At 35.8% G+C, this 16011-nt stretch overlaps 1 protein-coding gene across 2 annotated transcripts in view; it reads right to left on the minus strand.

The window, feature by feature from the left end:
* Positions 1-1454: 1454 nt before the first annotated feature.
* The window catches only part of RFC3 (replication factor C subunit 3), a 238465-nt gene continuing 223908 nt past the window's right edge, over positions 1455-16011 (minus strand). For both annotated transcript variants that reach the window (XM_082675830.1, XM_082675829.1), the window contains 8 exons: positions 13364-13501; positions 10671-10738; positions 8652-8749; positions 6428-6609; positions 5258-5394; positions 5069-5167; positions 2940-3009; positions 1455-1743 (listed from right to left, as the gene is read on the minus strand). In XM_082675830.1, coding sequence (XP_082531956.1) covers positions 1552-1743; positions 2940-3009; positions 5069-5167; positions 5258-5394; positions 6428-6609; positions 8652-8749; positions 10671-10738; positions 13364-13432 — 915 coding nt within the window. In that variant the 5' untranslated portion in view covers positions 13433-13501 and the 3' untranslated portion in view covers positions 1455-1551. The remainder of the gene's footprint in view (positions 1744-2939; positions 3010-5068; positions 5168-5257; positions 5395-6427; positions 6610-8651; positions 8750-10670; positions 10739-13363; positions 13502-16011) is intronic.

Below are 16011 nucleotides of genomic sequence, written 5' to 3' on the forward strand. Positions count from 1 at the left end.
AGGTTATAATGAAATAGTACACATACCCAGTGCAATGCCTACCATGTAGTAAGCAGTTCGTTATTCATCAGTTCTCCACCTGAACACCTGCTGTTTCTAAGGAGCTTTCAAGACTCCCATACCATTATTAAGATAGCTGCAGTTAAAAAATTCTTCTTCATAGGGAACTAAAATGCCTCTCTCCAACCTACATCCATTGATCCTAAGTCTACCCTCTCTAGAGCAGTTGTTCTCAAACTGAGGCGTGCATCAGAATCACTTGGAGGGGTGGTACAACACAAAGACTGCTGAGGCTTATCCCGATCGTTTGATTCAGCAGACCTGGAGTGAGACCTGAGAGTTTGCATTTCTGAGTTCCCAGGTGATGCTGGTGATGCCAGGGATTCCACTCTGAGAAGCACTGCTTTAGAGAAACATAATTTATAAGACCACTCATACTTCCAAGTGCATCATTTTAAACACTGGAAGAGTTAACATATTTTTTAACTTTCCTTTTTTCCAAATTAAAGCAGTCTTAGTTCTTCCAAACCTCACTTTCCTAGTTCTCTGTTAGAATGTCAATATCCCTCCTAACATGCAGCCCCCAGGACTGAGACTTCCAGTTGGGACCTGACTAGTACCACACCCCCCACCCCACAAAAAAGGCAACAATCATTTATCTTAACCTGAACAGTTTCCCAGGTTTAGGTTTTTCAGTGTGTGTGTAGTTGTGTCTTTGTCAATCAAACACTTCCTGATTGTTTATCACCAACTGCTATTAAGAGCAGGTCTTGCTAATATTCTTATACAGAGCCTGTCATAAACTTCTGTCAAGCAAAGCCTTTGTTCCATGAACCAAATTCCTGAATTAAAAAATGCTCCAAAGGACAGGACCAATAATACAACAGTATACTTGTTCAAAGAGTAATTTCAACAGTAATATACCTTTGCTTCAGAACTACGTGATGCATATTCTTCAGGAGTCTTCAAGTACTTAATGAAAACATGCTTATCTGAATCACTGAAAATAAAAGCTGGAATTCTACAGTTTCAATAGAAATGGTATGTGCAATTTTCTCCACACCCATGCTATTACATTTCAAAATTAATTCCTATATTTCCTGCAAGAATATAATTCTTGGTTGAGGGAAAAAATGATTAAACGTAATGACTTGCCAAGCAAAAATTTATGTACCTGTGGCCAAAAATGGTCATCTGAAGGATAGAAAACAATCCCTGCTTTCTTATGTGTAAATTTCCTCCAGCAGGTGAGAGAGTATACAGAAATGAGAGGATCAACACTGCATACTTGGAAAACAAATTTTTAAAGTAAATTAAAATCATGTTCCTAGACTCTAAAGTTTCTAGTTGTATCCTTTCAATACACTTCAATAGTACAGGAGCAATTATTTAACCTAGAGAATAATGATTAATAATTCAGAGGAATTATTACAAAAACCACAAATAAGACATAATTAAGTAAAGTTAGTTTATTTTACCTGTAGCTCTTCCAATATAAATTTAATGTAAATGCTGATACTGAGAAATATTAGGAAGAATTACTGATAGATGTCAGAATATCATGCCTTCCAATCCATCCTCCATGAACTTCTTATAAAGTGCCATAAATTTGGCCACAAATGCTTCCAAGTGATAAATGGCTTTGCTACCCAGCTGTAGACGATGTTCATAGTAAGCTGCCATCTGGGCCACTTCCCCTTTCAGTTGTCCATCACAATTATGTAAAAGCTCTGAGAGAAGGCCCTAAAGAAAGATAACTAGTAATTAAAAAAGTAATCATTTTTAAAAAATATTAGCTGAAAATGCTTTATTTCTCTCATTCAAAAAGGAAGTAAAACTTAAGTTAAATATGTTCTTTTTAAATTTCTGATGGACCAGCAGACTTCATCCAAAAGTACATACCATTCTATAATGTAAAAATGTGATAGTTATCTTTCATATTCCAACTCTAAATATTTAAATGTACAAGGGTGCAAAGATATAAGTACAAAGATGCTTACCGCAGCATTATTAATTATAATAATCTGTAGACAACCTAAAGCTCCACCAACAGGGGTCATATCCAAAAACTGTGGTATAGTCATATAATGAAATCCCACCCATCCACAAAAGAATAAGGTAAATCTGTACTGTCATGAAACAGCAACCATACTACACTGCTGAATTTTAAAAAAAGAAGGGAAAAAAAAAACAAACAGCGCAGGACACTGAAGTTTTGTGAAACACACACATATATGGGCTTATTTCTATGTGACTAGAAAAGAGGTCTTATGGAAACAAGAGTGTGGAGCTTCACTTTTTTCTTTGTATATTTGGTATCATTTGAATTTTTTCATGTAAGGATTACCAGGTAATTTTAATAAATACAAACAAACAAAGAAACAGTGTGTTCCCTAAAATCTAACAGTCAGCCTATCTATCCAGCTGGGGAGTTGATTAGGTTTAGATCAGCCCTAAACTGTGTCTTACAATATCCCTCTGCCTCCTTCTTTAACCTCATTACTCAAGTGCACTGGGCCTTGCTGTCTGCAATACTTGTTCCCCAGCTACTTATATGGTTCCCTTATTTTAATCTTTCAAGTTTTAGTTTCAACATACCTTTCTCACAGAAGCCATCACTGACCTTCCATAACCCTGCCCTCCATTGTTACCATTTCACCTTGTTACTTCCTTTGTGGCACCTGGAACATTCTGAAATCCTCTTGCTTCGTTTCCCATTTCACCCCACAAAAATGCAACTTCTCTGAAGGCAGGCCCACCCGTCCCCTTCAACACACCCCTAAAGGTGCCTGAAGCACCAGAAGCTCAATAAATATCTGTTGAACTAATGAGCTGGACAGAAAGAAGTGACAATGTATCTTAGTGCAGCAAAAGCCCTGAGATCACACAAAGTCCAAGTTTTATGGTTATAAACAGTTCAAAATTTGAAATCAGGATACCTTCATTATTATTTCAGGAGGAATACAATGAGTCAGAAGCTCATAGAGTCTCCCACGAACTTCAAGGAGCCTATACAAAACAAAACAATATTCTGTGATAAAAACAGGAGGTAATTTTTCCTCTGTATTGTCTTAGTTTACGAATTAAACATCCCAATACAGACATTTTCTTAAATGGCTTATCATACTTAAGATACACCTATGGAAGCTTATCCTAATTTCAGTTCATTTTTCTAAAATGATATAATAATTGCTCACTAAATATTAGCTGCTATTCAAATTAGAAAATTATGAATTTTCTAAGATAGGTCAAACAAGAATCAAGACTAAGGGGTCAAAAATCAGAAGGAGCCATTTGGTACTGTGTGGACCAATGTTCAGAATGACACTAGCCATCCCAGTATTTCTGCACAGCTCCAAGGTTTTCTGAAATTAAGAGAAATTTCTTTTTATACAGCATAATGGCATCAACTCCCAAAACTGTTAGTCTAAATAGGCAACAGCAGCACTCGAACAAGTTCATTTATGAGCTGTCAAAACCTGTTTGGAAACGAGGAAAGGGCCGCAGCAGCTAGAATAATTAAGTAAAGTAATAATCAACTGAAGTCTTAAAAATACATCTAATAATAGTCAAATAGTCAAATACTGCAACATCTGTACCTAAATCTCTTAAGAGCTGGAAAGTTCAACTACTACCACCAATTTTTCTTCATTAAAATCAGAACAAAACAAGAAAGTCATCTTTAGCGTGGAAATATTTTATGGAAGTAAAAGGCTCCCAAGACACGCTTTGTTTGAATTTTATTTCTTTAAAGCCTGAAATTTCTTCACTGATTGACAATATTTTACAGAACGGAATGCACATTTTTTCCTAAAGTCAAGGTTTCTTTTCTGAAGAACCTACCTAAAACGTTTGCACTTTTCGAAAACTATTAATTTCTTCAACTAAAATAAATGAATTAATAGGAATTCAATGCAAATACCACATACCCATTATCTATGACTATTCACCTCCTCTAATCTATATGGTAGCCCAAGAGTACACATTATCATTTCCTTTGAAGAATTTCTTATAAAAATAAGAATTCATCAGATATACCATACAAGAAGAGAAACATGGTATAATCCTCTCATGATTATTTTCACGTAAACCAGGGAAGCTTACATTTCAGTGGTTGCATTCAGTCTAGTCTGTTTCCTAAAAGAATCAACCCTCTCTAAAGTCCAAAGATGGTTTCTCAGTTCTGACAGGCAAAAAATAGTAGCAAACTGTGTCTCAGTGAGCCTAAGGGACCTTCACTAGACGTTCCAAAGGTAGTGAGTGGGCCTTAAGACTGTCACTCTTGATTTGGAGAAGAGCAGACTGCCCTTCTCAATCAAAGCTGTCATGATAAATCAAACAAGCAGTGGCTGAAGTACTCTCAGCATGGTCTACTACTGAAGAAGAGACCTAGGAAGTAAACAGAAACAACTGTACAGCAAATACGCACAGAACACTTCCTAAATACTGATGGCATATACACAATATTATTCTTAACAAAGCCTATCATCACACATGAGCACCGGGTCTTCTAGTTCTCAATCCATTATCACACAATCTCTTCTGCTCTTATAACAAAGGTAGAAGTATCCTTGGTATAAATAATAGCATCTTCATTATACAAGTGAAAAAGTTGAAGCTCTAAGATGAAGTTACCTGCTCAAGGACACTTAGCTAAAACTCAGTAGAAGAACTAGAAGTCTGACCCACAGTCTAGGGTCTTTCTATGACACATCAATACAAAGTTACATATTGTGATTTTCAATATTAGAAAGCTAGACACATCATGCTATGTATTAATATTAAATCATCCCAGATTCTGGGAAAAACCTAAAACTTCCAAAATTTGTTTTAATTTATGTAGAAGTTCCACATTTACATGCCAATAGCCATGATATCATATGCTAAACTATTCTGAACCACTAAATTTCTAAAATTAAATCCTACCTTTTCTTTATAAGTGTACTATTATAGATTTAATTATAATTCTAAATGGCATGGTATTAGCATAAAACAGCTAACCTAAAACTTAGAATATCTGTACTATCTCAATGACCAAACTTTCATGGTGATCTTTTACAGTGGTTACCTCTGTGGAGTCTGCTGACTGACAATAGCATTGGCAGTCTCCCTCAGATACACCTCCCAATCTGTTTCAGGGATTTCTTGATCTCCAGTAAAAGGATATCTACATGACAAAAAGAGAACACAATAAATTAAATGAAAGTGGGCTTATGTCCCAAAATGTTTCCCACGGTAACTTCCCCCTTTCACTCACTGTTGCACTCTGCAGGCTTCACACATAAGCAGAGCTTTTCTGAGATTTCTGCAGGACTTCTCTGCAAGTCTACGAGCCAGTTGTGAAGGAAGATTTAGACCTTCCTTCTTGCACACAGTAGATAACACATGGCAAATCTACAAACAAAATAATTAACAAAAATGGGCAATCTGTCAAACAGCATACTGAGACAATTTCTGTTAATATCTTTATAGACCCTCCCCAACCTTTTTTTTGGTCACTACCCTACCCTAACCCACTGCTCCTTCAGTAGGAGGCTAGAGGTCTAGCCTAGCTGTCAGGAAGAGGCAGCAGCTAGATGGGCAACTGGAGGAAGCTCTGGTCCCAGCTCCAAGCCTGACAGCCTCCTCAAGGCAACATGGAGTTGGAGACAAAGGGTCTCATGTTGGGGGCAAAGATACTGCTCACAAGGCTGCCAAGTAGAGCCGTACAAGCTGAAGTGCACATGACTCAGGCACTAAGACCTAAATGGTGCCCATGGGAGTGGTGTAACCTGGCAGTGCTGCTGCTTTATAGACACTTTTAACTCTATCACCCCCAAAATTTTTACAAGTGAAACTTATAATAAAGTTACTTTAACTACTTTGAAACTAATACAATGTCACATATTAACCCCACTTTGCATAAAATTGTCCCAAATCTATTAAACAGCAGAAAACTGCCTGTGAGAAACTGGTATTTCTACTGACAGCTACTAAGAATGATAAAGAAAACAAAAAAATGTATTATGTTTCAGACTAACTTTGGTCCCCTAACAGGGGACTAGGTATTCCCAAATCATCTTCTTGCAAAATCTATTTCCTGAATACTCATGCCTCCTCCATAAGCCAGTTAAATCAGGTTAAGGTAGAAGCCATTAAATAACCAGCCTTTACCTACTTTAGTAAAATCCACAATAATTACTTGTTTAAAGTAAAAGATGATTTAATGGAAAGAACATTTTCTATATATTGGTATCTGGTATTTACTACATATATATATATATAGGTTTATACGTATATTAATAGTTAGCATCCAGGCCATAGCTATTCCTAGATTACTGATATAGCTCACTATGTTTTCACAAAAACAAACATGACAGGGATGTACACACAGTATGCATGGAATTTGAAGTGAAATTTTTTTTCTGAAAAGTTTTACTTGACTTACATCTTCAATGCTGGGAGCAGGCACACGAACTGCAAGGCACCTACTACGAATAGGTGGTATCACTTTTGATGTAGAATTGCAACACAAGATCAACCTGCAGGTGGACATATACTTTTCCATGGTTCTGCGCAAGGCATGCTGAGCATCTTTAGTGAGTTTGTCAACTTCTGTCAATAACACGACTGAGTCAAGGAAAAACAAAACAAACTTTAACTTAAGTATTTCTCTTCCTCTTCCTCCTCATTATTCAGAGTGAAATCCTAAATAATAAGCCTAATATACTACTTTCCCTTTGGAGAAGACATGCAAAACTTACAGGTATGGCGAGAATAATTTCTTTTACTTTTATTTTAAAACATTCTAAGATCAAACAAGCCTAAGAAACACTAGGCTAAACAAAGTTAAAGAGGTTATTTTGTTGTAGAATTTACTGCAGCCTTTATTATATTTCTACACAGTAGAAATCACCACGACAAGGATATAATGTGCTGCATTTACCCAAAATAATTTATCTCAGGAGCACATTTCTGTAGAACACCTTAGCATTAAGGAATACACTTTGGAAAACACTGGCACAAGAGATGTAGCAAATATGGCATAAAGACATCTGGTTACTTGTATAAGATTCCATCTGGTCATAATCAAGGATTGGCCTTAAAGTGCTTCAGGAATAGTATGTAGGGACTGAATCCAACTGTTGTATTTTTCATTGTATTAAATTATTTCTAGAAGATGACAGTGGTAGCATTTGTAGCATTTGAATCTCTCCCATAAAAACAGACAGAAAAAGTAAAGATTCCAAGACCCAAGACAACATTTATATCAAAACTAGGTGACAAGTTGTCCCTAAGAACCCTAAATATGAGCAAGTGACAACAAGAAACTATGTGTGGGAGGAAGTGGCTGGGATCCACCAGGTTTTTGACAGCCTTTAGGACAGGAGAACCCCAAATCACCCACAAAAGCACACTGGAAATACCATGGGCCAATTTAAGAACAGCACTCAGAGGGCTCAATTCATGGCTAAGAGCTAAGGAACCTTGATGCAATAAGGTTTGAGAGAACATTGGACTGAAAATAATAAAATGAATATTCCTTCCAAGATAACACTTCACAGTTTGGAGATGTTCTGGAATTAGAACCGAAATTGAACAGAACAGGAAAAATAAAGACAAGGAGATTGATCCCAGTATCTGACAAGGATAGCACCAAATAAAATGATAAAAAAATAAATCATTGCTAGGTGAGAAAACAGCAGCATATTTTAAAAATTAACACATCCCAACCAAGTGACATTTACTCCAGAAATGCAAAGCAGTTTCATTAAAAGATCCAGTAATATAATACTAAACACTAAGAAGAAAAATCATAAAACTACATTAATGGATACAGGAGAGCATTTGAAAAAAAATTTTTAATTTATTTTGAAGTACAGACTGAGGAGGAAAGATAAGAAATACACTGGAATATGCACAGGTGATTTACAAAACAGTAAAATAAGCAATGAACAAAAGATAAAATCATCACATTCACTAAAAAAAAACAAAGTACAAACAATTTATTTTCTCCACTCAAACTGACAAGGATTAAAAATAATTATCCAGTGTTGATAAATGTTAGAGAGAAATGGGCATTCCTAAACACTGCTGGTGGTAGCACAGAGCTATACCCTCTTTCACATGAAGAATTTGGCAAAATATATGAAAAGCATTAAATATTGGCATATTTATCAAAAAATCTCCTGTAAAAATATACGCATATATATGCACATAAATAATACTGCAAATGTTAAGAGTAACTATTAATGGGGATTATAGCTGGTATGAATTTTCTTTTGTTTAGCTAAACATTTGATAATGAACATGTCACTTTGGTTCTAAGAACCATTATTTTTAAATCATGCAATTTCTTATTTTAAATTAAGTATTTTTTCATTACTTATCTAGTTCTAAAGTAACAAATGGGTGGCACAAATAGTTCTCTTTCTGCCAAAATTCAATTCCATTAGACTATAAACTCCCAGGAGCAGAGATCATGTCTCTCTTGTTCACTTTTACATATTTAAAGAAAAAAAAAAGGTAGCATAGTACTTGGCACAGAACAAGAGGTTAATAAATATTTGCTAAATGGATGGAATTTACATTCCCCACTACATTTTTCTCTTATACCCACTGCTTGTAATTTAAGTGTCTGCCTCATAAAAAGAAATCTTTTTATCACATACCTTTAAAATCTTTTTGAGAGTTTGTTTCAAGTTGCTGTGATTGTGCCACTGTTTTCAACATCTCCTGAATTACTACCCGGTCACTATTTCCAGCATCACTATACAAAACAAAAATAGTGGTAAATATGTGTGTAAATATTTAGAAAGTATTATGCCCTTATTCTTAATCTGTTATTGTACGAAAAATGTTGAAGATCTTAAGTGATCAAAATTTTAATCAAACTGAGTAACACCTATTACATTCACAAAACTTTAAAAGTGAAGTGTTTTAGGGTCATTAAATACTAAAAATATTCCAATACTCAACTACAATTTGGTTAATATCACTGAAAACACCAAGCATGTTCTTATATTAAGTTTACTGAGAAGATAAACAAAATTGATAAACCATTAGCCAGACTCATCAAGAAAAAAAGGGAAAAGACTCAAAAAAAAAAAAAAAGTGAGCCATGGCCACTGAGCCTGCGCGTCAGGAGCCTGTGCTCTGCAACGGGAGAGGCCACAACAGTGAGAGGCCCGCGTACCGCAAAAAAAAAAAGAAGAAGAGCGATAGCTATCAACAGTTTAACAAATACTTTGATACTTCTGTACCCACTATAATTCATACCTAGTCAGAGCTAATTTAAAATATAAAAATAACTCCTTGGAACAGAAATTTAATCTCTGTTCCTCTTCCCCACCCCCAAAATAGTAAAGGTCTGAGAGAGAACAAGCCTAGACAAGTCCCTCTCAGCACAAGCAGAGTTGATTCAGGGTCTTCACAAGGGGATGGGATAAGCAAATTAAGTTTAGCACACAAATCAGTACTCTGTAAGCTGCTGACTTACAGGCATTACCTGTCATTTATACCAATATCATTGCTTTAGCACTTAAGTCCTACACCTCACAAACCAACATAAGTCACCTGGTTAATTCAGGCTGAATGTCAATTTAAAACACCTGAAAAACAAACAGCTTACCCTCCGACTATTCTTGCTACAGAGGAACTCTCAAAGAGAAAAAGAGGGCATAGAAGTCAGCTTTAGTTTATTTTCCCAAACAGCCATTGTCTGTCTCAATTCAATATTATTCGATCAATATACGTACAGTGTTTCTTTTATAATCATTTCCTTGTCCAGAATCTAAAATAATTCGCTTTTGTCTATGGAATTACCACTCTCTACTTTTACGATCAGATCCTTTCCCACCAACCTTAATTTTTTCTTTGACATACCTAGGAAAAATAATATCAGTCTGTTAGGGCTGTTCTGAGGACATAATCCATGTAAAGCTTCCCCCACAGTGCCTGCTACTGAATACACATTAACTTAAAACTCTCTTCCTCTTATTCCATTCAGTCTAGAAAGGGATGCTCGATCTCATTGCTGTGCCACTGCCCATAAAGTTGCCTTTGCCTGAAGATGTCCTTGATTCTGTTCTCCTTCAAGAACATATCAGACCCCATAGAACCCTGAAGGCTTAGCCAACTTTACGCCCAATACAATCATTTCTACATCATTTACTTAAGCAGAACGTAACTGCTGTGGCATGAGTTTTCAATGTGCCTCCCAACAAGATCCTAGTCATTATCTCATGATGGAGAATACACACAGTGGCTGATGGACTACAATACCCTCTAATCAAAAAACTGAAACAAAGAAAATGGGAACCCAAATTCACTTTCTGAAATATTTTTTCAGGCATTTACAAACTTTTTAGACACACTTTGCTCACCAGTTCTGAATGAGTCAATATAATTCAACAAAAACTTACTGACTATGCAAAATACTTTGTGTAAAGCACAGAGCTCTGTAGAGCAAGAAAACTTAATTAAAATTATTTGACTTGGGGGGGGGTATCAAAGAGAAGGGAAAGAAGGAAGGTTCTAGGCTCCCCGTCTCACACAGGGCAGCTTCACTTTTATCTATTTTATATATTGTTTCCATACATAATTTTATTTCAAAAAAACATTCTGCTCTTTAAAAAAAGTCTGAACATCACTATTCTAAAATTGCTTATTTCTATGTAGTAGCAACTTACCTGGGATTAACTTCAAGGTGGTAATTGCTTGCAATAGTGCTAATTTCAATTTTCTTTTTAGATGGAGTCTGTGGACAAAGAAAGTAGTTTTTTTTTTAATGTTTATTCATGACTATTTCTCCTCTTTTCTGTATTTCATTCTTTTTAATTATGTAAACAATTTATGTTTACTAAAGAAAGAAAACTTTAGATGACCATCACTAATGCTTCAACTTCATTAACCCCATTCCTTTCTTAAGGTGCATGTAAACATACATGTTTTTACGTACATTGGGTCATATCACACATTCTGTTTTTAGTGTGATCACTTTTCTCCTTTACCTCCAGTAATCTCCAAACCATTCCCTGTTATCAGATCATCGTTGTAAACAATCTGCCTATGTCCTTTCACAGTCTTTTCCATGATAACACACAAAAATAAACACATACTAATACATTACTACATAGAGTCTGTCAGCATACTTGCAAAAATTGTTTTAAAAAGAGGCAATCATATATATTTCTGTGTTTTGCTTTTCCTTAACAACACATCTAGACAACCTTCTCAGACAAGTGGTATAGGCTGTTATAGTTGCATATCAACCATAACATGGATGTCCCAAAGGCAGTCATGCAGATGGGCATTTTGTTTCTTGCTTTTTACAATCTCAAACAATTCCATAATTAACATCCTTGTGCATATGTCTCATGCACTGCTTTCACGTCTATGTAACAGATTCCCAATAAAAGATCTGCTGGATTGAAGATGATGTGTTCTCTAAATTTTTATACGTATGTATGTGTTTATTAGACTCTCACTGCTTTTCCTCAACTACCACAAAGGTCAAACATCTTCACATAGGTTTACTGACTGTTTATCTTTCTCTCCTGTGGCCATTTTTTATTCAGTTTTCTACCAGATTGTTTTTACATTGTCACTTTGTAAAATCTTTTATCTAATACATTCCTTTCAAATATTTTTTATAATCCTTCATTTTTCTATTGATCTTATGTATATTATCTTGTCAAACTTTTAAAATTCATATATACCCAAGTATATATTTTCTTCTACAGTTCCCATGTTTTTTATTAAAAGGTGCTCCTGACTCATACACTGTTCATACTGTCTAAGAAATTCTATTCTAAGAAATTTAGTTTTATTTTACCATTTCAGCCTTTAATTGATCTGGATTTATAAATTATGTGTAATAGGGATTCAACTTTATTTTCTTCTGGGTTGGTAACTAGTTATGCTAGCACATTTTGCTGACCAATCCTCTTCCTACTGATGTGAAATAGATCTTGGGCTGTCATATTTCTGGGCTCTCTATTCAGTTCCACTGATGTAATCCTCTATCCCAATGCCATAGCAATATTGTTTTGCTTATAGTAGGCTTACAGTATGGTTTAATAAACACATGTCCCACTTCACAAATCTTCTTTTTCATAATTATTTTAGCTAGTCTCAGAAATGTACTTTAAGATCACTTCATACAATTAAAAAAATAAATTGCATTTTAATTGGAATTTCACTAAAATTTATTCTGAACATGGGGAGAACAAATACTTTTAAATACTACTGAGAACATGATGCATCTTTCCATTTGATCAGCTCTTGTTTCTTGTCCTTTTATAAGATTATGTATAAGGTTTTCTTACTACCTTTCTTATTAAATTTGTCCCTGCATATTTTAAAGAATTTCCACCAGGATGTACTACCAACATCTCAAATTCAATGTGTCTAAACACAAGCTAATCCACATTAGCCTACAGTCCATTTATTCTCCTAAAGATTCTATTAATAGCACAACCTACTGTCCAGTCACTCAGTTTACATTTTTTCAGTGCCTAATATGTGCAAGACACTATACCAGAGGCTATGAAGAACATAAAAATGATGGCAACTGGACTTATCGTGGTGATTATTTCATAATGCATAAAAACATCAAATCACTATGCAGTATACCTGAAACTAATATAATGCCACATGTCAAGTATAACTTACAAAAATATAAAATTTACCCTATATAACTTCAAAACAAATACAATCTTGTCAGAGTCAAGGTGTATAAATAACTATGATCAAGGCAAAACAAAGTAATGCTCTAAAAAGTATAAACTATGGGTTGTAGGAGGAAACATTAATTATAACGGGGTTGGGGGGGCACTTCCAAGAGGATACATTTCAGCTAGATCTTAAACACTGTCAGTAAGGAACGAGTATGAAAATGCATTGCATAGCATGAGGCTACAAAACACAGCCAGGGCAAGATCATGGGAACTCTGAACATCCCAGAGCCTCATGTCTCCTCTGCCAGGCAGTCAGCTGCCCAATCTTTACCGAGTCACCAGATTCCATGTTTAAAATTTTTCTCCAAATCATTCCCTTTCCATACCCACTACTGCTCTCAGAACAATGAACTTCAGAAACTTGAGTTCTAGTTCCAGCTGACACTAATTTGAATCTGAAATGAATCCCACCACCTACATCTTACCCCAAGTCTCCTGTTGCTCATATTTCTTCTCTAACGTAATGTAACTTTTGTCTGGTTATAATACTTAGGTCTATAAATCAGCAACTCTCAATCCTGTACACCAGGATTACCTGTGAAATTCTTACTTAAATCACACATTGGGCAGCAAAGGGTCCTATATGATGAGGACTGAAAATCCCTGCTCTAAATATTTGGAGGGCCTCAAAGTGAAATGCTTACTGTGATGGTCTGATGTTCAATTCTCAATTTTTCCACTCCCACACCGTAAAGTTCACGTAGAATACACATAATTCTTGTCTTTTTTCCAGCACCTGATGGTCCATAGACTAACAGATGAGGAAAGTCACCACACTGCACCTGGAAAAAAAAAGAACAAGGCATTTTCCCCAAACTACTGCCCAACCTGTGGAAGTAAACTACTTTTCAAGTATCAAATATTTTGTGTCTCTACCTATGAAACTTCAAAAATGTGTATGTGTGTGTGTGTATGTATATATAGAGAGACAGATCTTTAACTCTGAAATGTTGATTATCCCCCTGTGATTAATGTTACATTACTTATGTATCTAGCACAGTACATGTAAGATACAACACTATATGCTAGAAAGCAAGAAATCCCAAACCTGGCTGACTGTCAGAATCTTCCAGAGAACTTTTAATAAAAAGACTAATTACTGGACCCCATCCACAAGATTATGACTCAGTAACTGAGACTGATGCCTGTCGTAGTTTGGGCTTCTACAAATAGTCCCTTTGATAAGAAACGAGTGCATCTGGTTTTATTTGGAAGGTAAAGGAAAACTTTGTAGGGGAGCAGGAAAGCAAGGAAGGAAGGCAGCCAACAACAGTGTTGTTAACTTAAATACCACTCTGGGCATCTGGGGCGTGATCCTGCTGTGGATACTCCTGAAGCCAGTGCAAATACACCACACTATTAAACCACCCAAGGGTGGAGAAGCTGGAGTATGATACACTACCTCTCAACAATCCTTTGCTGGCTTGGGAAAGTGAACGGAGAGAAAGAGAGGGCATTAATTCCCTGACATTTCAAGTCTTCTTAGAGGTGTCATCAAGAGAAAGCCTTCAGGAAATGCAGATGCAGGGAGTTGGAAGTCGGTCTGTGTAATTTTATAAATTAAGAGCAAGGGAATGGAGTAGGACGCTGACAGTGCTGCATTTCAAAACAAGATTGTTTGTTTTTAAAAAAACGTTCCCAGGTGATTGTGATGCTCAGTCAGGTCTGGGGATCAGTGTTATGAAGGCTATAAAGATGACAACACAGACCTTAGCTTCAGGTGCATAAAATCTTGTGGAGCAAAAGTTTTATAAATAACCATTTTAGAAAAAATGAAAATAAGTATATTAACAGAAGTGCTTGTTACAGTGAATTTTAATACTCTGTAAACTCATCTATCTCTGGCACTGAAAGAAAAAAGTGTCAAGGAAAGGAACTATTTACCTAAGACAACGCATGGAAAATAGTAGGTACTCCACAAATATAGCCTTCATTTTTTTAAACTTCTATCTCACCAAAATTAAGTTATGCTGCAAATGTTTCACACTTTTATTAGGTTGTAGATTCAAAGGTAAACAGGTGAATACTTTTGAAAAGCCAAATCTATTAACACAAGACTAATACACTAAATTTTTGTGCAAATATTTATTCCAAATTCTATAGAATAGAAAACTGGCAATAGAATATAAAATATATTCCATGGTTAAGAAAATCAAAGTCGAAGCTATTGTAAGAAAATGCAATTTGTCTATAAATGAAGCTGTATTCATTTATAAATTGCATTTTCTTAGAACAGCTTTGACTCTGATTTTCTTAACCATGGGATACATTTATTTAGATTTATTTAAACAGTATTTTAAATACTAAAAATAAATAAAATACTGAATTAATAGATTTACTTAAAATTAGTATAGTATTAGTATTGGAATACCAATAATTTTAAAAGAGAGTTTAAAAAAACACTTCACTCTCACAACACCACCAACTTTTCTAATGCCTTTCATATATAAGGATGGAGTTCTTTTATTATAATTTCTCACTGAAAATAACTTTACAAATAGTACCTGTAATTCTGAAAAAGATGGGTACTGGAAGCCCAGAGGGCTGAGCAAAAACACTTCCATCATGAAGTGGTACTTTAGGCCCTTAAAAAGAGTAGATAAGTGGCTTTCTACTCAAGACCCTTCTTCCATCTCCACTCTCTACAAACTTCAGTTTGTTTTTCACAAAGCACTGCCATTAGATACTTTTATCAGCTACAACATAAAAATAGGCATCGCGACAGGAAAAGAAAAATCTGCCATTAAGGAATTAAACTTAAGGACAACCTAATACCACATAGTTTAGAATTAAAAATGACCTTAGAAATTAATAAACCCAATATCTTCCTTTTTGTAAATGCGGGCAATGACACCAAGACATTTTAAGTAAGTTTATTAAAAAGTCAGATGATGTCACTTCTCTGTTCAAAACGTTCCAAAGGCTTCCCATCTCACTCTATTAAAATTTACTGTATCTGCACTTCCTCCCACCCCCAAACTCTCCCATTTCCTACTCCTCTTCCCGCTGGCCCACGGTTAGCCAGCCGCACTGGCCTCCCGAGTGACGGGCTGTGCACACTCCTGCCTCAGGCATTCTGCACCTGCTGTTCCCTCTACCCGCTCCACTCCTCGCCCCGGAGCTCCCTACTGTGGGCTCTCCCACTTCCTTCAAGCTTCGGCTCAGATGACAGTCCTCACGGAGACTTTCTTGGTTTACAAGCACAGGCCCCTCCCCCACACCGTGTCCTCGTCCCAGTTTTACTTTTCTCCACAGCATTCATCACCTTCTGAAGCGGGAGAGCGAAGGCCTC

The sequence above is a fragment of the Grampus griseus genome (genome assembly GCF_964374135.1).
Source record: "Grampus griseus genome assembly, chromosome: 18".
Classification (NCBI taxonomy): Eukaryota; Metazoa; Chordata; class Mammalia; order Artiodactyla; family Delphinidae; genus Grampus; species Grampus griseus.